At 47.0% G+C, this 25,634-nt stretch overlaps 1 protein-coding gene across 1 annotated transcript; it reads right to left on the minus strand.

Moving 5' to 3' along the window:
- Nucleotides 1-5,998: 5,998 nt before the first annotated feature.
- LOC117054930 (integral membrane protein GPR137C-like) lies at nt 5,999-23,919 on the minus strand. The gene is made up of 7 exons (XM_033164208.1): nt 23,500-23,919; nt 14,325-14,368; nt 11,964-12,192; nt 9,706-9,855; nt 8,651-8,776; nt 7,943-8,052; nt 5,999-6,430 (listed from the first exon to the last, which is right to left on the minus strand). The coding sequence occupies exons 1-7, from the start codon at nt 23,857-23,859 to the stop codon at nt 6,265-6,267; spliced, it is 1,185 nt and encodes a 394-aa protein (XP_033020099.1). The 5' UTR covers nt 23,860-23,919; the 3' UTR covers nt 5,999-6,264.
- Between the last annotated feature and the right edge of the window lie 1,715 nt (nt 23,920-25,634).

Below are 25,634 nucleotides of genomic sequence, written 5' to 3' on the forward strand. Positions count from 1 at the left end.
AATTCAAAAGCATCAACTCTTCGGCGATCTGCCTTCTTTATGGTCCAGCTCTCACTTCCGTACATTACTACTGGGAAAACCATAGCTTTAACTATACGGACCTTTGTCGGCAAGGTGATGTCTCTGCTTTTTAAGATGCTGTCCAGGTAAGCTGCTATCAAAAGGCAAAATTAAGATGTGACTTGACATTGTTTCCTAAGAGAAGGGTGACCCTCCATGCATCTTCACGGAGGTTAGAGAAACATTTTCTTCTCCTCTCGTAACGCCGGAACTCATGGGCACCCAAGGAAGCTGAAAGTTGGAGGAGTGAGGGCGGATAAACGGGGGGGGGGGGAGAAGTTATGACCACCAGCCTTGAGCGTTTTAAAAGAGGATTAGGCAAGTTTATGGAGGAGAAGGGTATCAATGTCTACTATCCAACCAACAAAGACTGCCACTGCGAGAACAGGATGATGGGCCATTGACCTGATCCAGGAAGGTGGTTGTTAGTATTTTTGGTCCCAGCACCGAACCTGAACTGTCAAAGTGCCCTGTTGGTTTCCTCCGTCCAAACCCTCTTTCTCTGCTTAACGTTACCTCGTTTTACAAAACGCTTCGTACTCTGGAATTGCTAACGCTGGTCTCAGGAAAAACAGAGATGCTCCTGAATTATTTTTTTACTGTGAGTGTTAGCAGAGAAGGGCACCCCCCCCAAAAAAAAAAATTCTCTCCACTTCTCCCGAGAAAGCAGAAAGGAACTCCGGGCGATGATTTGTGCAGCTGTACTCGACGTGCTGTGACCTGCAGGGGGAAATGATGTGGGTTTGTACAATAAACAACCGTGCATGAATACAGAAGTGGGAAAACACGTGCCTGAAACAGAATGCTCTGCTCTTTCATTTTATTCTCCTGAATTTGCGTTGCCAAGGGATGGACTAGATGACTCTTGGGGTCCTTCTGAACTCTACAATTTTATGATTGTAAAGGACGCTGGGAGATTCCGAGGGCTGGCAGGGTGGGCAAAACGATGTTCCTACATTGGTACGTTTCCTTGAAGAGATGGTTATTATTATTTATTATTGAATTGCAAATGACCTTAACAGATTAGAGAACTGGGCCAAAGCAAACAAGATGAATTTTAACAGGGAGAAATGTAAAGTACTACACTTGGGCAAAAAAATAAAATTAAAAATGAAAGGCACAAATACAGGATGGGTGACACCTGGCTTGAGAGCAGTACATGTGAAAAGGATCTAGGAGTCTTGGTAGACCATCAACTTGACATGAGTCAACAGTGTGATGCAGCAGCTAAAAAAGCCAATGCAATTCTAGGCTGCATCAATAGGAGTATAGCGTCTAGATCAAGGGAAGTAATAGTACCACTGTATTGCGCTCTGGTCAGACCTCACCTGGAATACTGTGTCCAGTTCTGGGCACCACAGTTCAAGAAGGATACTGACAAGCTGGAACGTGTCCAGAGGAGGGCAACCAAAATGGTCAAAGGCCTGGAAACGATGCCTTATGAGGAACGGCTTAGGGAGCTGGATATGTTTAGCCTGGAGAAGAGAAGGTTGAGGGGTGATATGATAGCCATGTTCAAATATATAAAAGGATGTCATATAGAGGAGGGTGAAAGGTTGTTTTCTGCTGCTCCAGAGAAGCGGACACAGAGCAATGGATTCAAACTACAAGAAAGAAGATTCCACCTAAACATTAGGAAGAACTTCCTGACAGTAAGAGCTTACCCTTGGGAACTAGCAGCACCCGAGGCTCCCCCCCCAGTGGTACAGGTGAAACTCAAAAAATTAGAATATCGTGGAAAGGTTAATTTCTTTCAGTAATTCAACTTAAAAGGTGAAACTAATATATGAGATAGACTCATGACATGCAAAGCAAGATATGTCAAGCCTTTATTTGTTATAATTGTGATGATTATGGCGTACAGCTGATGAGAACCCCAAATCTCAACTTTGGAGTTTTCATCAGCTGAACGCCAAAACCATCACAATTCTAACAAGCAAAGGCTTGGCATATCTCACTTTGCATGTCATGAGTCTATCTCGTATATTAAACTCCAGTAGCTAATGAAAACAATTGCTTACATCAGTGTTTTTCAACCTTTTTTGGGCAAAGGCACACTTGTTTCATGAAAAAAATCACGAGGCACACCACCATTAGAAAATGTTAAAAAATTTAACTCTGTGCCTATATTGACTATATATAAAGTAATTCTCTTGAATAGGAATCAAATAAAAAAAAATTTCCCATGGCACACCAGGCAACATCTCGCGGCACACTAGTGTGCCACGGAACAGTGGTTGAAAAACACTGGCTTACATAAATGGACTTTTCCACGATTTTCTAATTTTTTGAGTTTCACCTGTAGGTGGGAATTGGCACATTCTTCATCCTGCCTCCAGCTATTTCCCCCATTCCTGCTAATTCCCCTCACTCCAAAAAAACTCTACATCCGTCTGCTACCCCTCTAGCTGTTTTGGTCTGTGCCACAGTGGCTGATGGGAGTTGTAGTCCAAAACAGCTGGAAAGCACCAGGTTAACAAAGGCTGCTCTGCTTGCAGGTACATGCAATTTATTTATTTATTTTAAAAAGCATGAGTTTTTGTTGAAATTATCAGACACTGTAAATACACTGCCTTTTGGAGGGGAGCATTTGTGACCCGTGCCAGAGAATTCCATTTCTTTTTTTGCCCCCCTTTTAAAAAAATACTACCATTCTAGGAGTCTGTGGTACAGATTTACCAGCTTTTGTTTACAAAGTTCTTGTGGGTTTTTTTATTTGGTGCTTCTGCAGATTTCTCTACCCCGCTTTCTAGTTTTGTCCTCTCCATCACCACGAGCCAGTCAAGAGGGCAAATAATCCCAGGCCCCCTCCTTCCACGAGCTGGGATAGCTGTAAAGGTCGAAGAAGAGCAAGAAAACCAAAAGCCGAGCCTTTGAAAACTCGCGTCTCGCAAGATAAAAACAAACCTCTTTATTTCAAAACATGAACGGCATTACAGTTCAGAGTGAAGGAGGTTTAAGCTTGGGGTACATTCATTTAGGCGCATCCGGCCGAAGGGACAGCTGGCAATATGGCATCCCTCAAACCATACCATGAACGGGGGAAACTCTTGCACAGGCAGGATTTCCCCGTTTAAATAAGCAGCTGTCCACGAGAACGAACAGGGCGCCCACCTCTTGTCAGCAACCACTTCTCCGTTCTACAACCCCACCCCGCTGTCCTAACTGGCAGTGGCTCCGGTGAGTGGGAAAGGTCAGGTTTAGTCGATGCAGTTCAGTGCAGAATGCTGGATAAGGAGCTCGTAGCCCTTAACCCAATGCCCTCCCTCCCGCCTACGAAACAAAAATTATAAAGTGCTCCCAGTGCATTGTAAAACTCGTAAGTGGAAAAGAAAACAGGGTGGGGGGTGTTAATAGAGCGATCTGCCTGTGGTGGGTGAAGGATGGCAGCGCAGAGTTCGAGACATGGCTTGTTTTATCCGAGTCAAGAATCAATCAATGCCGGGGGGTGGTGCTCCTAGTCACACATTAGCTTGGGGAGGGGGGGGAGAGAGCACATATCCTGATGCACAACACCAATATGGCCTTTTTTCAAGGGATGCTTAAATTTTAGCAGCTGTCAAATCTCACATGTCGACACCAAAATGTTTATGAATTCGCCCCCCCCCCCCCTCAAAAAATGGCCACCCTGACCGGGCCCTGATGCAACACTAAAAACCATAGTTTACTGTTGCAAGAGAACAGCTCGGGTGCTTTTTCCCTACCTACCGCAAAGCGCGACATGAGGTTTCATTCAAAACACAGTTTATGAAGCTGGCTTGTTCCAATCAGATTAACCGCAGGTTAGCACTCGGACACAATGCTAAACTGGTTCATTTAATTTTTTTTTAAAAAGCAGTGAAACCTACACTGGAGGAGGGGAGCACAAATCTGGCAGGGTGGGGGCCCTAGGCTTGGCGCCCTATAACACTAAACTAGAGTTTAATGCTATATCTCAGCCGGTGTAGCCACTCCAGCGCTTCGGTGTGACTTCAAAAACTGGTGTAACGTAGTTTTCCTTCTCAATCTGTGAACAGGAGATACACTCACTACTTTAGCCAGATATCCTCATGGGGCATCAGTATTAGCTTGTGAATTGAAAGGGGCAGCTACACAGTTCTACCGCAGAAAGATACCTTGAGGTTTGAAAAGCAAAGAGCTTCTGGAATGAGAAATGTTTCCCTCCTCAACAAACGCTTGCAGATGGCACCTGAGGTTTTGCTCCATGAGTACCTTGAGGGGGGGTGGAATATCCTTTTTGTCCTGGGGCTTTTAAGAGTCTGCTGGTGGAGATGAACCTTCACACATTTTCCCAAAGCAGCTTATGAACTAAGTCCCAAAGAGCAGAGTCAAGAAATTATGGAAAGTCAAGAAATCTGGGGCAACCCAGCCCAAATGGGCGAGTTACAATTAATAAAATCATTATTATTAATATTGCACAAGAATTGCCTGCCTACACTGTTTCTGCAAAACATCCGAATTTGCGAGCACAGCAATAGGAACGGGCAAACTTGCCCCAGCAAGCACTTCCTTTGGCAGGTTAACTTCACTTGGGAGTGAAATTCGCTGACAACTTTGAGGGCTTTAGGCCGCCAAAACAGCTACTCTCCCATCACATGACCTCAGCCCAGGGGTGTTTCTTTTTTTTTTTTGTGGGGTTGGACCCACCAGGTGCTGCTGAGCTACAGCTCCCATCAGTCCCAGCAAGCACGGCCAATGGCCAGGGATGTTGGGAACTATAGTTCAGCCACATCCACTTGTTCGGGCACCTTTCGTAAACGCGACACCCCCCAACAAGTTTTAAAATCGGCACTTTTTACTGAAGTCACGTTCACTTCAAGCAGGCATGGCCAAACTTGGCCCTCCAGCTGTTTTGAGACTACATTTCCCATCATCCCTGGCCACTGGTTCTGTTAGCTAGGGATGATGGGAGTTGTAGTCCCAGAACAGCTGGAGGGCCAAATTTGGCAAGATAACTGCCTACCTCTCAATATTTGGGATAATTCACCTGGTTCTCGAGCTGCCTGAGAAGCAGAATGCACACAACCGGGTGGAACAGAGAGCTCCACCTTTGGATCTGAACTTCTGTGCAACGGGGACATGTCTTCATTCCGTCACAAGGGGGCAGAATCAGATTTTGCTCTGCTCAAGAGTACAACTGAACATTTTCTCCATTGCAGATGATCGTGCTATTTCATGATTGCTAAGCAGCCGAAATGCTAACCGTGCTTCTTCCCGGCTGCTAAGGGGACCCTAAGAAGCGTCTCCCGGACCACACCTGTAGCTGGCTGGCTAAAAGCAGCCGAGGTGCCAACCCTAGCTGCCTCTGCAATATCCATAGCAAGCATGCAACTAGTCCTCATGGAGCCATTCTGTCTTTAAAAACAAAACAAAACACACACACCACCGAGTAACAGCCCTGCTTTCCCCAGTGTGTGAACCAAGTTTTTTAGTTTTATAAATCAATGCTCAACGTAAGTCAGTCGGTCGCAAGGGGCTTCACCCCACATGCAAAAAAAAAATATATAGATATGAAGAACTGGCTTCAATAGCCCCAAGAATAAACAGATTGATAGTAAAGCATAGCTAACTTAACCCTTGTGAGACCACGACACTTGTGCCAAACTTGCTAACATTCTTTGTTTTTGTTTTGTTTTGTTATGGTTTCCCCATTTTAAAACTCTTTAAAAAAGAAAGAAAGAGTTTGGGAGCAAGGATGTCCCCCACCCAACCCCGAAAGTTCCCACCGTTAGTACGCAGAGATGCTCCAGTCATTGCGAGAAGACCTAACAAACTTCCCCCAGCTGTGGATGTGCAATTAAAAGGGTAACTGGCGGGGAGAAGGACCGCTCCTTGGAAACGTTTGGTTAAAAGTGCAAATATCAGCTCGTCCCAGCCACCAGGGTCTGCCACCGAAGCTGGGCTGCTGCTTTCGGTTGCTAAGGTATCACCATCCTCTGGAAGGCCCAACCCACTGAAACGAAATACTTCTAAGGGGCTGTGGTTTGACCTCACCGGCTTCCATCATTGCAAGTACCGCTTGGCAAAGGAGAGTTGGCTTCGCAAAGCCCCCATCCTTCCGTTCCCACGTTCCGGAAACCTCGGGGAGCCCCGCTAGGTATTTGGGGAGCTGCTTCCGAGTCCCGCGCACCCGGTTGGAGCCCCGCTCCGGCCACTTCCCACCCAGGCGCAGCCCCCTCCCCGAGAGGTGCGCCAGTTCCAGTCCTACGGCACCAGGCGGGGGGTCGGGTGGCTTCTGGACTCCAGGCTCCCGTGGGTGAAGAGCAGCGGGGCCACGTCCATCGGAGGGGCCACCAACGGAGGGATCATGACGCAGCTGTCACTCCCCGTCAAGGAACCGTACCAGCCAGAGCTCTGAGGGGTAGCCAGGCTGCAGAGAAACAAGAGGGAAGTGCTGTAGGTCCTGGAAAACCAGTCAAAAACCGAATGCACCTAAATGGTCTTGGCCCAGTGTACCTGAAGGAGCATCTTGACCCCCATTGTCCAGCATGGACACAGAGGTCCAGCTCCGAGGGCTCTCTGGCAGTTCCCTCTCTGTGAGGCAGGGTGGATTTGATTTAAATCAAACCGATTTAAATCACAATTTAAACCACGATTTAAATCACTAGTCAGTAAGGCTCAGGGCCAATTTAAATTAAAAAAAAATTCAATTTAATTCAAAAAACCCCGATTTAAAAGAAACCCCGATTTAAATCAATGTTTTTGATTTATATCGGCTTGATTTAAATCAAATCCACCCTGCTGTGAGGCAGGGTGGATAAAAATCGATTATATATATATATATATATATATATATATATATATATGTATGTATATGTGTATATATGTATATATTGGATTTTTATAATAAAATGCTTTTGGAGGAAAAATCTTTCTAAAGATAGTTTTCTATTTAAGTTACATTATAGCTCAGGCATAGGCAAACTTGGCCTTCCAGATGTTTTGAGACTATAATTCCAATCATCCCTGACCACTGGTCCTGTTAGCTAGGGATCATGGGAGTTGTAGTCCCAAAACATCTGGAGGGCTGAGTTTGCCTATGCCTGTTATAGTCTATTTAAGTTACATAAGTTTTTCAAGTGTGCTAAAACTTTTTTTAACAAAAAAAAAAAAGTTTAACCACATCAGTTAACAAACATGGATACGTATGCTATAATGTTACTGTTTTAGTTAAACAAATTGTTTAAATTGTTATTCAGGAAATGATTGTTTTTCTCCTTCCAATAAAGTACAGCAGAAAAGTTGTCCAAATATAAACAGCTAACTTATTAACCCTCACAATAATGTCATAATTATATGTCTATGTATTTCTAACAGTACAACCAAATCAGTAAATTTTGATATTGCAAAAGCCACTCTGAAAATTTTATTATTCCAAAAAATGAAAACTTCATCTGGTTGTAAATATTAAGACTATACCAGCACGAATGAGTCTTTCTGTAAAAAGAAGAATCAAGTCTTACTGACTAGTGATTTAAATCGATTTGATTTAAATCAAAATCCACCCTGCTGTGAGGTTACAGGGAACCAGGCAGAGGGCCTTCTTGGTGGTGGCACCCACCCTCCCATCAGATGTCAAAGAAATAAACAACTACAGTGGTACCTCTACTTATGCGCAGCTCTGGTTACGTATCCTTCGGGATAAACACAGGCAAACCTGGTAGTGTTTTTTCCAGGTTTCACCGCGCACATGCGCAGAACAGGTATCTCCGGTTGCGAAAACCTTGGGATCTGACCAGAACACTGGAACAGATCCCGCCCACAACCGGAGGTACCACTGTACACAACTTTCCGAAGCGTGCGCTCTACCCACGGAGCTATACAGCCCTTCACTACACTTTGAACTGGGGTGCCGACAAAACGCCCCCGTCAACTGCGCTACCTTCCTCCGCTGAGCCTCGGAAGGTCGTCATCACTGTCGTACCGCCTTGGATTGTCGAAGAAATAGGCCCGGGAGTTGTAGCTGTGGCTGTTTATCATTCCTGCCGGCGCCTGTTTGGTTAAAAGAGGCTGTTAGCTAAGTGAACAAAACAGACACCGATCATAGAACATGGATCTGGGGTGCAGACAGTCCTGGGGGAGCATCCCACTTAGGGGGAGAGGGGGAGAAAAGTCTCTTAATTTCCTTTTCCTCTTTTCAGTTTGGGGTGGGGGACCTTGCAGGATTTGCAACTTTTGGTTTGATATAAAAATATGTGGAGCTTGGCATTAGCTGAAAAAAAACAACTTGTTAAATTAATGTGCTGCCAAAGAAATGTGGAGCCCCCCCCCCCAAAAAAACTATTTTGGTGGGATTTTACCTTACACACAACAAATACAGCCGCGCACAACTCCCTCTCCATGGTGAAATTTTGTTTTCCTCGTGTTCTTAAATACCCCACCAAACAAATATTAAGCCTCTCTTGGATATACCGAGCTGATTCTTGCCACTTCCATTATTTCTCCTCTATCAATTTGTTTGATTTGCTCCAACAAAACCTTTTAAAAACTAATTATTTCCTCTCAAAATGCGGTTTTCACAGTTTGAGGGGCATGCTCTGTTTTTAACTGGGGAAAGTAGCTGATCCGCGCAAATCCCAAGCGACCGTACCAAGTTCTGTGCCAGCCTCTGAGCCCGGAAGAAGAGAACCAGGAATGTTGTAGGGACAAATTCCCAGAGGAACAACACAACCCCAAAGACCACGTACTCTTCGCTGCCGGATTCTTCGCCTCGAACCTGCGGGAACAGGAAGAAGAAGAAGAGTTTGGATTTGATACCCCGCGGCCAACATTCTCCTTTCCCTTCCTTCCCCACAACAAACACTGAATGTGGAGGAGCGGGGAATCGAACCCGGTTCACCCGATTACAAGTCTACCGCTCTTAACCACTACACCACACTGGCTCTCAATACAGGGCATGTATTCAAGTCCAGCACTCAAGGAGATAGGCTACAGTGGCCAGGGGTCAGCAAAGTTTTTCAGCAGGGGGCCGGTCCACTGTCCCTCAAACCTTGTGGGGGGCCGGACTATATTTTGAAAGAAAAAAATGAACAAATTCCTATGCCCCACAAATAACCCAGAGATGCATTTTAAATAAAAGGACACATTCTACTCATGTAAAAACACGCTAATTCCCGGCAGGATTTATTAGGCGATTGGGCAAGATCCGGCCCCCGGGGCCTTAGTTTGCCTACCCATGGGCTACACTGTGTCTGGGACTTCCCTTGATGACTGTCCTACGAGTGCAGCCTTCCACTGCGGGACACCTCTTATTTAGAAGATGCAGGACAGATAAGAGAAGGTACTTTTCAACATGGTGCACAGTTAAACTATGGAACTCACTGCCACAGGAGGCCGCGACGGCCACTACCTTAGATAATAATTTATACCCCCAAAATTCATGGAGAAGGAGAGGGCTATCGAGGTCTACTAGCCACGAAGGCTGTGCTCTGCCTCTATAGCTGGAGGCAGCAAAGCTTCTGAATACCAGTGGCTGGAAACGACCTTGGGGGAGAGCGGGTCTTGTGTTCGAATCCTGCTCGTGGGTTTCCCCACAGGCATCTGCTCAGCCAATGTGAAGACAGGATTTCTGGACTAGACGGGCCACTGACCCTTCTTTCTGCTCTTATATGGAAATTCGAAAACACCTGGATCAAGCCCACTGACCTTATCCGAAAGGTTATCCCAGCCATAGTTGAACGGGCTGGGCACGTGATCCGGCGAGATCGCCACCGCCACCAGGTTATAGAAAGCCCTCGAGGAGTACAGGAGGAGGACGACGGAACCCACAAGCAAGGCTTGGCAGACAGATGTGCCCTAGTTTTTTGGTTTTTTTTTAAAAAAATAAACACACATATACACAGAAAGAGGGGCATTAAAAATACAGCAAGTTGGTGCTCAGATCTTTCTTCTTAAGTGGTTGTTTTATGCTGGGTAAATGGTTCACGAGAGAACTGAACCGGAAGAGATGTTCATCTTTCTTCCTTTCTTTAAAGAAAAACAGCTTTTAAATATTTGAGCATGCCAAGTTCATAAAGAATCAGATGTGAAATTATTACTGTACCAGCCTCGAAGTTGGAGAGGCTTACCCTATGTAGTGACTGCTTGGGCCCAGACATTTATTTTCAGACAGAGATAAAAGCAACCGGTTCAGGCATGGAGCGAGGGGCGGGGGGGAGGCCAGCCGCCATGTCCTTAAGAGATCATCGCCGAGGGCAGAGACCTGTCTGTTCTCGCTTCGGTTAAGCCCATAATGCTCCATGCACAACGGACTCTGCTCCATGAATAATCTATGCTAACTGATGCAAATTTATTCAGAGCTGCTTTGGGTCCTGTCCCCACCCCACCCCGATTCCGTACGGGAAGCCTGCTCTTCCAAAACCAGATACGTGTTGGAACTTGAGAAATGGGACGAGCGGCTGCAGGGTCACGGAACGTTCACAAACATTCCATGAAAGGGAGAGAGTCACAGAGGCAGGTAGCATCCATAAAAACGAGTTGTGGATGGGTAGGGAAATGAAAGTGGCTCTTGCTCTGCTGTCAGACTCAATAATAATTACAATAATAACAATAATAACAATTTATTATTTGCTTCCAACAAAAGATTAAAAGATCAGTCATTAAAAACTTCCCTAAACAGGGCTGCCTTCAGATGTCTCCTAAACGTCAGGTAGCTGTTTATTTCTTTTGACATTTTATGGGAGGGCGTTCCACAGGGCGGGAGCCACCACAGAGAAGGCCCTCTGCCTGGTTGCCTGTAACCTCGCTTCTCGCAGGGAGGGAACCACTAGAAGGCCCTCAGCACTGGACTTCAGTGTCTGGGGTGAACGATGGGGGTGGAGATGCTCCTTCAGGTATACGGGACCGAGGCCGTTTAGGGCTTTAAAGGTCAACACCAACACTTTGAATTGTGCTCAGAAACGTACTGGGAGCCAATGTAGATCTCTCAGGACCGGTGTTATGTGGTCCCGGCGGCCGCTCCCAGTCACCAGTCTAGCTGCCGCATTCTGGATTAATTGCAGTTTCCGGGTCACCTTCAAAGGTAGCCCCACGGAGAGCGCATTGCAGTAGTCCAAGCAGGAGATAACCTAATGTGCTCCGTTTTGAGTGCCACACTTCCGTTTTGAATGTTACGCTTCCGATTTGAGTGTTACGGCTGAGGTCTGTTCTTGCTATTTATTTTGCGTTTTGTTTTGTTTTTGTGACTGTGTGGATCCCAGTTCAGCTACTGAATGGTTGATTGTGTGACTGCAGCACATTGCTTATTGCTTTCGTTTTACGGATCAATGGTCTCGTTAGATAGTAAAATTCATGTTAAATTGCTGTTTTGGGGTTATTTTTCGAAAGCCTGGAACGGATTAATCCGTTTTGCATTCCTTTCTATGGGAAAGCACGCCTTGGTTTTGGAACGCTTTGGTTTTGGAACGGACTTCCGGAACGGATTAATTTTGAGAACCAAGGTACCACTGCAGATCCATTTATAAGATCCCCTGCAAGGTCTGTGAAGCTGGGCATGGCCAATTTGAAAATAACATTTTTTTAAAAATGAACCTGCTTTGGGAAGGGCGCCGATGCAGACCTTGAGCATCCTGCCTGGGTATATATATTTGCTCTGTCCCTCCCCCCCCCCAGCCCAGCCCAGCACCCACACGGACGATACCTGCTCAACCTGTACATTTGTAAATAGAGCAGATTGAGTTTGAGAGCCAAGGTACTGGATACAAAGGAAAGGTAGCCTCTTGCCTCTACACCCTGATGTGTGGCGGACTCCAAGCTTCAGGCAGAATTCTATTTTCCACTTTAACAACCACAACCTAACTTCGCAGAGACCAGCCGTCCGGCGCCTCTCCTCGGAAATGGGAGACTTTAAGGCGAGGAAGAACAACAACTGACCAACCCACCCACCCACCCTTGTTCTCCCTTACCTTGGACTCAAGGTAAGCATTGGCCGAAGACATTTTGGACAGCTTGCACATGAAACAGGCTAGCAGGACGGCGCAGAGAATGAAGAGGGTGTCGTTGACCAGAGCCCGGGTGAAAACCGTCCACCGCAGCTGGTCCTCGGGGAGGTCGCCGTGCGCCAGAAGTGCGCACGTCAAATTCACAAAGACAAAGAGGAGGCTGGTGAGGACGGAGCCCACGTACAAGGTGGCCCTGGAAACAGAAACAGAGTCCCATCAGAGTCCCCACATGGCAGCCTTCTGGTCATCGGACGGCAGCTGCCATCTTGAAATGGGAGTTGTTTAACAACTTTTGGGTTGGGGCAACCGGCTGAAATGTTTTAATTTTGGCTCCTCTGTTTTGCTTTCGTCGGGGTGGGGTTGGTTAAACGTTTAGCTGGCGGTTATTTCAATTTGGGTGTAGCTGTAAACTGTTTATTCTTATTCTTGGTTTCTATTGGTTTATTTATGGTCTGTATACGATATTCCTTTTTTTGCTTGGATAGTAATTTTTATTAGTTTTCAATTACAACAATCCAATAATAGCCTCGTTAGAACAATGCCAAATTATAATGCAATTAATAATACCAATCATTGAGATGCCAAATTATACAATTTAGGTGGTCCCCCGCCTGCTAGAATTAATGGTTTGACGATTTTTTTTTTGTTTCTGCATTTCAGAATCTTATAAATTTCAATAGATATTCCGGTTTTTTTATGTTTGATGTTTTATTATGTTTTTATATACGCTGTAAGCCACACAGAGTGGCTGGGGAAACACAGTCAGATGGGCGGGATATAAATAATTTTTAAATTATATTTATAATTATATTTATATTATTATGGCGATACCTAGAAGCACCATGTTGGCTATTCCTGCCTTAAGGTGCAGTAAGACATTAGCTGCAGGAGACAAGGGGGAAGGAAAGGGGGCAGAGAGGACCCCAGTGGGGCAACACGGAAGCCAAGTGGGAGAAAGAAATCTGTTCAAGTACAGAGCGTTAAAAGCCAAACAAGTTCAAGTTCCATCAGTATTACAGAAGATAAAGCGCTCTCAAAACCTGTGGGTTGTATTCAGCATAGCAGTAAGGTGAATGGCCTATCAGCGGAAGGCTTTATCCTTGCGCTACAGAATATTCTCCCTTTCTCTCCCTAAATCCACTCTTTCTTTTAACTTTAACTCTTTTTAATTTTTTAAATTGATTTATTAACAACAACAAGTGCAGACAGGCGGAAAACAAAGAATCAAAGATTTAAACCGTAAAAGCATTTGCAGCCTGGAAGTTCAAAGATACCACGCAGCTCTGAAGGGAGAATAAAATATTAACATACAAATATCCCATTTACAAACAATTAAGATTTATTAAAGTAATCCCCACCCGTGAGTTCCATGATTGAGAATAAAGGCCTTATATAGTCTCAAATGAGCTGGACATACGGGTGGCACTGAGTAACCATTTGCCTCTATATTTGTGTAAGAAAAAAAATAACCCCATGTATTATTATTATTTTTTAAAGGGCCATTTGAGCTCTCTCCTTCCTATACTTTTGGTTTATCAGATGCCTTCTCAAAAAGGGGCATTTGTCCAACCTCTTGAGTACCAGCGATCCGAACTACTTTAATGAATAATAATAAATAACTTTTTATTTATACCCCACCCTTCCCGGTTTAAAAACCGGGCTCAGGGCGGGTCACAGCAAATATAAAACATTGATTAAAATGCGACTTTAAAACAGCGTAAAATTCAACATAAATGCAGCATCAATTCAAAAATTCAGGGGTCATTTTGGGAAAAACAAAAAACATGTCAGTAGGCATCAAATGATCGCCAGATTTGGGGATGGTGCCGGTTGTGCATTGGGAGAAGTTAAGAGGGAGCAATCGCCCTGCAACTGCTGCCGAAAATTAGTCAAGTACCTCCCTATGAGTCGACTTGGCTTTGCCAAGAGAGCACCATCTGCTTCAGCTGCGCTACAATTATTTATAGAAAGCTAAAGCAAAGGTGCTGGGAACCCGTTTTGGACTCCGACTCCCATCATCCCCAGCCAACATGGCCAATGGTCAGAGCTGACGTGAGCTGTAGTCCAAAAGACCTGGGAGGCACCGGGTTCCTCGTTCCCTAACAGGATTGATCCGAAATGCAGGCCACGTTGAAACGAAAGAGGAAGAAAAAAGTTGCGCTTTTCAGAAACCACGTTTTTATGCCGAGAAGGCTGAGTGGCTCGGATGCCGCTGCAGACCCTTCGGATGCCTTTGCGCATTCATCGGCAGCGAATTTTAACCTGCGATTAAAACCTGTGGTAACTAATTTACTGCAATTTTCCACCCGCAAAGGTTAGACTCACTTGTATTTGTTGAATTCAGCGGCACACTTCACTTTGAAGATCACCTGTTCAGAAAAAGAGAAAACGTGGGTTTGAGTGAGGTTTTTCCCTATTCCATCATAAGGCTCTCTCCAGATATCCTTTACGTTGTGCATTCGTAATGAGGTACCAATGATTCTTCAACATCCACCTCGTTGGACTGGTCATGTTTTTCGGATGCCCGATTATCGTCTTCCAAAGCAACTACTCTATTCCGAACTTAAGAATGGAAAGCTTGATGCTGGTGGTCAACATAAGAGGTTTAAAGACTCTCTCAAGGCAAATCTTAAAAAATGTAGTATAAACACCAACAATTGGGAAACACTGGCCTGCGAGCGCTCCAGTTGGAGAACAGCCTTTACCAAAGGTGTCATGGGCTTTGAAGACACTCGAACTCAGGACGCAAGGGAGAAATGTGCTAAGAGGAAGGCACACTTGGCAAATCCATACCGGGATCAACTCCCACCAGGAAACCAATGTCCCCACTGCGGAAAGATGTGTGGGTCCAGAATTGGCTCCAGCAATCACCTATAGACATACTGCTAAGACCGTGTTTATGGAAAACAATCTTATTCGGCTACAAGTGATCACTGAAGAAGAAGAGCTTATCCCCATGATGCACAAGCAAACTGGGACCTGTTTTCTTTTCTTTTGAATTTTCTGCTACGAATGAGTCCCCGTGAGCACTTTGCCCCATCGTTCCAGCATCCACACTGACAGCTTCAGCTGCTGTTTTGATCTGGAGAAGTTTGAATTTTGGAGCCTAGCTATGTTTCAGGTCACATATAGGTTTGAGTAGTGCAAGTTAAGGACACAAGAACCACCTGCTGGATCCGGCCAGTGGCCCCTCTAGCCCAGCATCCCATTATCACAGCGGCTGACCAGTTGCCTGTGGGAAACCAGCGAGCAGGATTCGAGCACAAGAGCCCTCTCTCCCCTGACTTGGTCAGGAGCCAGAGTCAGGCAGAAGTCAACAATAAAACAATAAAAGAAGGCGGCACGCTTGGCAAACCCTCACCATGTTCAACTCCTGTCCAGAAACCTATGTCCCCACTGTGGAAGGACATGTGGATCCAGAATTGGCCTCCACGGTTGCTTACGGACTCACTGGTTAAGACTGTGTTCATGGAAGACAATCTTAGCTATCAGTGATCGCCAAAGCAGAAGACAAGCAAGCCCATGTTGAGGATGAAGGAAGTCAATTAGATGAAAAGAACTGAAATATGGGGTGTGTGTGTGTGTAATTGATTATTTGTACATTATCATGTTTTATTTGTATTTTCTTGTTTGGTGTTTGGTTGTTTGTTTTTCTTTTGATTCTGTAATATTAATTTCATGTTTAGTTCGACAAGTGTGTGTGTGTGTGTGTGTGTGTATGTGCTGTAAATAAACTTAATATAAAAACTAAAGCAAGCCGGAAAAAATATCAACAACCTCAGATACGCTGATGATACAACCTTGATGGCAGAAAGTGAGGAGGAATTAAAGAACCTTTTAATGAGGGTGAAAGAGGAGAGCGCAAAATATGGTCTGAAGCTCAACATCAAAAAAACTAAGATCATGGCCACTGGCCCCATCACCTCCTGGCAAATAGAAGGGGAAGAAATGGAGGCAGTGAGAGATTTCACTTTCTTGGGTTCCATGATCACTGCAGATGGTGACAGCAGTCACGAAATTAGAAGACGCCTGCTTCTTGGGAGAAAAGCAATGACAAACCTAGACAGCATCTTAAAAAGCAAAGACATCACCCTGCCGACAAAGGTCCGTATAGTTCAAGCTCTGGTTTTCCCAGTAGTAATGTACTGAAGTGAGAGCTGGACCATCAAGAAGGCTGATCGCCGAAGAATTGATGCTTTCGAATTATAGTGCTGGAGGAGACTCTTGAGAGTCCCATGGACTGCAAAAAGATCAAACCTATCCATTCTCAAGGAAATTGGCCCTGAGTGCTCACTGGAAGGACAGATCCTGAAGCTGAGGCTCCAGTACTTTGGCCACCTCATGAGAAGAGAAGAATCCCTAGAAAAGACCCTTATGTTGGGAAAGATGGAGGGCACAAGGAGAAGGGGACGACAGAGGATGAGATGGTTGGACAGTGTTCTCAAAACTACTAACATGAGTCTGACCAAACTGCGGGAGGCAGTGGAGGATAGGGGTGCCTGGCGTGCTCTGGTCCATGGGGTCACAAAGAGTCGGACACGACTGAACGACTGAACAACAACAACAACAAAAGCAAGCCCGCTTTGCGTATTGTTTGTGCCTGCAGATGTTTCAGGGCAGGCATACCACTTTGTTTCATAGATTTGTGGAGTTGGAAGGGACCTTGAGGGGGTCATCTGGCCCAACCCCTTGAAATGCAACTGAGAGCCTCCAAGAATTTCTCCAATCTTTTAGAAGCCAAGCTGTTGGCCAGCTTGGTAACGTTCAGAGTTGAACCAAGCACGAAGGACAGCCCTTTCTATTGTCTGCCCTGAATCTTCCGGCATTCACTTCCACTGGTTGGCTCTGAGTTCTAGTATTAAGAGAGAAATAAAAATATTCTCTCTAACCATTTCCTCCATGCTTAATTTTATAGTTCTATCATCCCCCATCTTGCTCACCTTTTCGCTAAGCTAAAAAGCCCGAAATCAGGGGCAAAACTAGGCTTTATTTCACCCGAGTCAAAGATCCAGTTTGCCATACACCCCAAGCACATTTGGGTACACACACAGAGGCTGGTAGCCTCAATGGTATCTCTCTGGGGGCTTCATCCAGGGCAAAAAACCCTGGCAAATTATGCCCCCTCCAGCTATGGCACTGCCCAAATGTTGAAACTTTTCATCTTCGGAGAGTTGCTCCATCCCTGTGATTTTTGCTGTTGTTTTCTGAGCGTTTTTCAGCTGCGCAATATCTTCTCTGTGGTGAGCTGACCAGAACTGCGTGCAGTATCCCAAGTGCGGCCGCATCGTAGGTTTGTGTAATAACATTTCACAGACTGGCACAGACACGTACGCACACACAGTGCTGTGCACGTGTGTGTGCGCACGCACGAGAGCAAAAAATAAATGCCTGAAAGCAAAGAAAGCCAAAATACCAAATATCTGAAAAGGGAACTACTCTAAAGTCAGACACCATGAGAATGGACTGCTGAAGTAGAAAGGCCTTTGGCCTCATCCAGCTGCAGGAATCTTCTTATGGGTATGCAAAAATGCAGAGCTGCGGAGGAAGGGAAGAAGAGAGACAGCGAGGGGAATTGTGCAAACGGCAAAGTGTTTTGCTCTGTGCACACTCAAGTTCCTGGTTCCCCAACTGTGGTGCTCTGTGCAAGCTAAATAATTCTCTACAAAGGATACGGTGGCAGCGGTGGTTTCTGCTTAATCATTCCCTGGCAGAAGAGACACTGGCATTCTTGGGCAACGCAAAGCTTCCTGACTCGGTAGTCCAGATCTGTAAAAGGGACCAGTTCTCCAGCAAAATCTTCACCGCCCCCTTCCATGACATGAGTTGTAGCTCATGAAACCGGGGCAAGCTCCTGATATCTAATAATATTATTTTTTATTATTATTACCGTATTGGCCTGAATACAGGGACGCGGGTGGCACTGTGGGTTAAACCACAGAGCCTAGGACTTGCTGATCAGAAGGTCGGCGGTTCGAATCCCAGTGACGGGGTGAGCTCCCATTGTTCAGTTCCTGCTCCTGCCCACCTAGCAGTTTGAAAGCATGTCAAAGTGCAAGTAGATAAATAAGTACCGCTCCGGCGGGAAGGTAAACGGCGTTTCCGTGCGCTACTCTGGTTCGCCAGAAGCGGCTTAGTCATGCTGGCCACATGACCCGGAAGCTGTACGCCGGCTCCCTCGGCCAGTAACGCGAGATGAGCGCCACAACCCCAGAGTCGGACACGACTGGACCTAATGGTCAGGGGTCCCTTTACCTTTACTTTATTGGCCTGAATATGAGCCTCACTTCTTCTCCCAAATTCTGACCGTGAAAAGTTAAAGCGCGGCTTAAATTCGCGACCTTACAAAAATGGGCTTTTACGATACCGCTGCTGAAACAGACACGTGGCAAAACAGAACGGGTGTGAGTGCCTGCAGAATTTTAAGGGAGTGGTTTATATTGAGGTGCGGCTTATATTTGGGTCAATACGGTATTATTTATTCAACTTATACACTGCCCTATACCCAGAGGTCTCAGGGCAGTTCACAGCAAGACCACAACATATAAAATCAAACCAAAAGCAGAAACCCAATACCCCACCCCCCCAAGCCACATTCTAAAAGGGTGTTGGGTGTCAATAAGATCAACAAAAGGCCTGGTTAAAAGGTAGATAGATAGATACTTTATTGTCATTGTACATAGTACAACGAAATTGAATGCCGAACCGCATTTACAGCCACACATACACATACATACATACCATCCATCACAACTCCCCAAGATCATATCATTTGGTCACAGCATTTAAAATAGTTATAGCTCTTGGATAAAAACGCTTTTGCCTGGCGCCTAAAGGTGTATAATGAAGGCACCAGGTGAACTTCCCCGGGGAGAGCATTCCACAGACGGGGAGCCACCGCAGAGAAGGCCCTGTTCTCGTGTTGCCGCCCTCCCGACCTCTCGAGGAGAAGGCACATATCCATGCATTTTATTTGTTCCCAATTGCACCTCTGTTGCAACTTGGATGGCATTGACTTGGATCTCCCCATCCCTGACCCCTGAAATTTTATGTGGCAGCAACTCCTTGGGGAAAGGGAGCTTCTCAAAAATCCCACAGCAAACATGCACAGGCTTGAGAAATCATCAGTCTCAAGTCTTCCTTCTCTTTGATACTGTCCTGTCCATGCAGCCAGATTTTCAGACCAGTTTCTACAATCTATCTCCAGGGACTGATGCAGGGTGGATTTGATTTAAATCAAACTGATTTAAACCATGATTTAAATCACTAGTAAGTCAGTAAGGCTCAGGGTGGATTTAAATTTTAAAAAATCTGATTTAAATTTAAAAAAAAAATCTGATTTAACCCTGAGCCTTACTGACTAGTGATTTAAATCAGTTTGATTTAAATCAAATCCACCCTGGACTGATGTTAAGAATCCTTGCTCCGTGGCTAAGCCGAGATGTGAATTCATAGCATATAGCTCATGGAGTTCAGGAGGTGGCAATTGCAGCAGATTCCACCTCAAGCTGCCAGTTTGTTTGTTTTTTAAATTAAAGATTTTCTTGATTTACAAAAGTGTGTGCAATGTCTCTCTCGCATTTTTTCCATGTAACATTTTTACAAATCAGATTTGGTTGTTGAGACATTAGGGAGAGAAGGGGGGAGGGAGGTGGGTGGGATGGACCAGAATGTGGTCTAATCTCCCCTTTAAACCCATATCAACAAAAAGAAAAGAACTCACCTACAGGTGGTATCTAACGCCAAGAAAATTAGCGCTAATATGCCCAGGAACCTCACCAAAATGCTGGAAAGGATGCACCTCCACAGGTACATACTTCCACATGTGGTGGGAATGCTCCAAAATCCAAACATTCTGGACAACAACCACACAAGAAATATGTAAAATAATCAAGCTGCCGTTCTGAAAGCTGGCTTCACCTTTCTGGTTGAAGAAGAGGACCCTGCAAGCTTCAGATCCAACAAGAGATTTCCCCCTCCTTCAAAACTATTGTCTCTAATCTGCAAATTTGATTTTAAAGAGCTGTTACATCAGTTAACCCTGTAGTCTAAAGTCAACAGGCCTGCCTTGCTGCTGCACCCCATAATATCAGCTCAGTCTTTAGACCTGCAAACAAACTGAATGGCTTAGGGAGCTGGGTATGTTTAGCCTGGAGAAGAGAAGGTTAAGGGGTGATATGATAGCCATGTTCAAATATATCAAAGGATGTCCTATAGAGGAGGGAGAAAGGTTGTTTTCTGCTGCTCCAGAGAAGCGGACACGGGGCAATGGATTCAAACTACAAGAAAGAAGATTCCACCTAAACATTAGGAAGAACTTCCTGACAGTGAGAGCTGTTCGGCAGTGGAATTTGCTACCAAGGAGTGTGGTGGAGTCTCCTTCTTTGGAGGTCTTTAAGTGGAGGCTTGACAGCCATCTGTCAGGAATGCTTTGATGGTGTTTCCTGCTTGGCAGGGGGTTGGACTGGATGGCCCTTGGGGTCTCTTCCAACTCTAGGATTCTATGAATGCAGTTTAAACGTGGAGCGCAGATACACCTGGGAGATCATTGTGAGACAGATCTCTGTAACAGATCATTGTAAGGATCTCTGCCCTTGCCTAGACTCATTGGTCTCAAGCCGCTCTACTTCGTTTCCCACACTTCCAGATCCTTAATTAACACGAGATTCTGAGGGGAACTACCATGTAGAAAGGGAGCTTGTCAAATACATTTTGGGGAGCCCCCAGAGGCAGAAAACCCAGAAATGAACCCAATCCCCAACTTACAAACCATCAGCGGATTCTGGAAAGTGCCCTATGCACTTTCCAGAAAGGCACAGCCAATGGGTGCATCACTGTGCATGCTGACATGCTCTGTGGCTCAGTGTCAGAGCATCTTTCTTGCATGCAGGAGGTCCCTGGTAACTCCAGGTAGGGCAGGGAGCAGCTCCCATCTGAAACCTTGCAGAGCTGCTGGCTGCCAGTCAGAGTAGAGATGTCCTGCCATGAAACTGAGCTTTTCTTGTTGCTTTTACCGCCTCACAAGTAGTCATCTTTAAAGGTAACGTGTAAAGGGAGCCCTGACCATTAGGTCCAGTCGCGAACGACTCTGGGGTTACGGCGCTCATCTCGTGTTAATGGCCGAGGGAGCCGGCATTTGTCCACAGACAGCTTCCGGGTCATGTGGCCAGCATGACTAAGCCTCTTCTGGTGAACCAGAGTAGCGCATGGAAACGGCATTTACCTTCCCGCCACAGTGGTACCTATTTATCTACTTGCACTTTGATGTGCTTTCGAACTGCTAGGTTGGCAGGAGCAGGGGCCGAACAACGGGAGCTCACCCCGTCGCGGGGATTCGAATCGCCGACCCTAGGTTTAGACCACAGCGCCACCCGCGTCCCTTTTTTAGTCATCTTTACCCAGGGGGGAATCAGGGCATACAAAAGGTTAAGAGCAGGGGTTGCCAATGTTTACCTTGCCTGGGTCAGTTCACTCCAGTGTGCGTGCCTGCGATTTCCGGTGTCTGCGCAGGCACGATTTCCGGCATCTGTGCACGAGCAGATGCAATTTCCGACGCTGTGGAAGCGATTCCCTTGCCGCGCTGGTTTATGGCAAAGCGCAGGGACTTGCCAAGCTGCCAGCTCTTTTCGGGGGCAGTTCGGGGGCCAGTTAAACAACCTGTGGCCCATGGGGCTTCGGTTGCCAACCCCTGGTTAAGAGCCTGCTCTTCTGCAAGGTCTGGGTTGACGCCTAAAAACTTTGAAGCCCAATACTCTTAAGTCAGACCTTCTGAAGAGCAAGATTCTTCTAGTACCTGGTACTTCTCATTGATAGCCTTAAAACCTTGCAACCAGTACGTCATGTTTTAGTAACAGCGCTGAAACCAGCCAGTATTGCCCTGATCTCTTAGCTTGCCTTCGCAAGGATTATGGGATGCCTATGGATGATGATGCCACCTGCAAATGTCACCCCCTCTCCTTGGAAGGTGCGGCACAGTATTTTACGGTCCATCGATCCTACGCACATCCATCTGAAGGGCTACAGCACGCTCAAGGATTGCAGCCTTAAGGTTGTTACTCCTGCATCAACTCTCATTCGCCATCCCAGAGAGAGCCTTTAAAAAAAAGAAGCGAGCCTTGAGAAGTCAGTGCTTATTTTTTACTGGGGATAACAGCCTCTCTCTCACTCGTGCTCATCACGTGAACATCCCTGGGAGAATGAAATCATTGTTGACACCGCATCCTAAGTGACAAGACACTTTTGCACACACAAAGAGGGGGAGTGTTGTCTGAGACCCAAAGGAAACACACCCACCAAAAGAAAGGAAATTTTAAGAAAATTCAGCCAACTGCTGCAGAGTGGGGGCATCGTCTTGTTCTGCCAAGGGCTGCCAAAACTGAAATCGGGAGAGAGGAGAAGGTTTGTGTTCAAGGCTGTATGTAGGTCCTGTTTACCTGCCTGGAATTAAGCCCCATAGAACCCAGTGTAACCTACTCCCAACTCAACAACGATGGGGTTGCAATGAAATATGCTCAAGGGAACATCCAAACCTTGAAGCCAGATAGAGTAATTGAATGTTGTTTTGTTTTGGGAGACAAGGGGAGTTTGCAGGGGTTTGGAAACAGCTGATCAGCAAGACACAGGGTGGGGGAGGGGTAGGAAATCAACCCCAGCGAAAGAAAAAGAAAAAACAGCCACAAAAATATTTCCGTTCTGACCCTTTCATCTTCTGGATTATAGAAAGTGTCAAACTCACTTACAGTTTTAAAAAAGAATAGAGCTTCCTAGGTTGGTGATGTGGAGAATGGCATCAAAAAGGGCTAAGCAGGTAAAATGGAAATAGGGTTAATAGCCAGATCCTTTCAAAGGTCTTGACACTGGAGGAGGAGAGAAAGCAAAACAGGGAGAGGAGGAATGCAGCAGCAACAATAGGAAGGGGGGGGGGAGGAGAGGCTCCGGAGCGATGACGTAATGGCTGACAGCAATCCCTGCCCCAGCTGAGACAACCTGGGAGGCTGTCGCTGGTACTCTGCAAGCACTTCCCCCTTATTTGCAAGGAGGAGGAAAAAAAGCATATATATTTACATGTACATCTAGAACTACAGAGCTCTGTACAGCAACCTCTTCCAATCTCTGCAAAAACTGCTCGCCTCCTTAAAGAGAGACCAGAAGCCAAAGCTTGCAGAAAAAAACCCTTTTGGGTTTCTCCAACACAGGAGGAGGAGCAGGAGGAAAATCCAAGTTTTTTTGCAGATGCACCAGAATGTGGTAAACAAGAAGAGGCAAACAAGCCAGAGGAGGGCGGCAGAAAGGAGGAGGAGGAGGAGGAGGAGGAGGAAGGGGGGGCGTGCCTGGGCTGCCGGGTGCGCGCGCGCTTGTTTTGTCCTGCTTTTTTTAAATGCACAAAAATCCAAACAAACACACAAACCTACATACTGTGTATATTTATTTGAAACGCACACAGAGACACTCCACCCCACCCCACCCCCATCCCACTTCCAGGCAAGGAACCGAGGGCACTTACCTCGGCGAAATAGAGATTGAGGAGGCAGCCGGCGGCGAAGAGGAGGCAGACGGGGAAGCAGAAGAGCAGCCAGCGGGAGAACGGCGGCAGCCGGGGCTGCCCGTCGCCGGCGTGGGTCGGCAGGAGGGCGCCCTGCAGGTAGCAGGAGAAGAGGACGGTGCGCAGCGCCGCCCAGAGCAGGCAGAGGAAGAGGCAGACGGTGCGGTAGCTGAGCCGCTTCTCCCGGTAGTAGAGGAGCAGCCAGAGCTGCAGGTACGCGAAGAGGAAGAGGCCGGCGTAGAGGAGCGTGTGCAAGGTGCTCAGTCCCAGAGCCAGCGGGTAGGGGGGCCCAGGGCCGGGATCGGGGCCCCGCATCACCATGGCACCCCTTCCCCGGGGCACCCTTGGGCGCCCTGCAAACCAATAAACCAGGGTTTGTGCAAAGGGGTGCAAACTGGGGGGGAAGGGGGGTGCCCGCTCCTCGCTCCTCCACTCGCTGGGGGAGTGGGGCTCTCACAGCTCCATGCAATTCATGGCAAGTCGAGCTTCAAAATAATCCATATATATATCTATATTTGCTCCGGCTTCCCCTGCCAGTGAACCTCCCTCCCTCTCTCCCTCCCGCCCGCCCGGCTGCCTGCAGCGCCGGCTCGGCTCTCCCCGAACCAGCCAACTGTTCCCTCCCTCGCTCCAGCTGCGAAAAGAAACAATCAGCTGAGCGGCCGCGGCGATTTGAGGCTCTCGCTCCTGGCCACGCGCCGCTCGCCATTGGCCGGCGAGGAGCTCCGCCCACGCGGCCGGCGAGCAGCCCGCCCGCTGGATGCCGGGCCGCGTCGCTCAGCGGGAGAAGCCCCGCCCCCGCCCTTTCATCCCTGCCCCTCGCTCGCTCCGGAATGCTTCTTAGGTTAGCGACGCCGCCCGCCTCGCATTTGCCCGAGCCCACTCTCTCTCTGTTTTTTCACAGCCGCCTCTGCGCCTTTTCTCTCCCTCCTTTTTACTGGATCGGCAGGAAGAGGGAGGAAGAGGCCTGTGTGCGTAAGATGCCATGCATTGGGGGGGGGACACATTTATTTATTTATTTGGGTTCAATTCCCCCAGTTTCTCTTGCGTGCTGTTGCTCTGTGTAGGAATGAAGCTTGCACACCACTTTGCAAAAAGGCTAAGGCACCCGCTTTTCCCTGATGTGCAGAAGAAATCGGGGTCCTTTATATAGTGCGTTGCTCGGTTCCGTGCAATGCCCCCTTTCACCCTCCCCCAGCTGTTTAAAGGGACTTTTGCACAAGTCCTGTTTATTTGCTTGCAGGTTCTAGGTGGGATCCCTGCCTGGTCCCACACCTGAGGTCTGCGTGCATGGACCTCAAAGGAGGCCCCATGGGTTTCAAGGCGGCTTCCGATTTGATGTGCAAATAGAGGGGTGGTCGCCTCGGAGGTCTGGCTCTCTATAGGATCCCTGTTGCTAAGGGGAGTTTGGAAAAAGGCTCTGTTTAGGACAGCCAACAGATTCTCCTCCCGCCTTGCTGTGTAGGGCAATGATGCTCAAAAGGCTGACGATCAGATCAAGGGGTGTTTTTTTTTCTCTCTCTCCTTTTGCAGTGGGTTATTTTGGGTCCTTTCAGAACATGGCAGCGCTCTAGCTCTGAGCATGAAGTCATCGGACCGGTTCGACTGGGATGCGTCGGGATCCAGAACAGAAGCCACCGAAACCCCAGGTTGCTTGGGAGGCAACAGACGGTGCCACGTGCGGCCCCAAATATTTAGTAGAGGCAGGCGACTGGGACCTGTCACCTTCGCAACTGGGGGGGAGGCGAGCAGCCATCTGGAAGGCAGCGGCTGTGTGTGTGGAGGTGAGTTGCTGTTTCTTTGGCACTGTGATGCTGCGAGTAACCAAATGTTGCTGAACGGTCGGAAGATTCAGGACAGAGAAAAGAAACGTACATAGTTAAACTTTGGAACTCCTTCCCGCAGGAGGCAGGGATATGGCCACCAACCTGGATGGCTTTTTAAAAAAGGACTGGGCAAATTCTTGGAGGAGGAGAGAGCTACAAGCTCTGCTTCCATAGATACCAGTTGCTGGAAACCACAAGAGGAGAGAGGGCTCTTGTGTTCGAATCCTGCTTGCGGGTTTCCCACGGTTGGCCACTGTGAGAACAGGATGC

The sequence above is a fragment of the Lacerta agilis genome, chromosome 1, assembly GCF_009819535.1.
Source record: "Lacerta agilis isolate rLacAgi1 chromosome 1, rLacAgi1.pri, whole genome shotgun sequence".
Lineage (NCBI taxonomy): Eukaryota > Metazoa > Chordata > Lepidosauria > Squamata > Lacertidae > Lacerta > Lacerta agilis.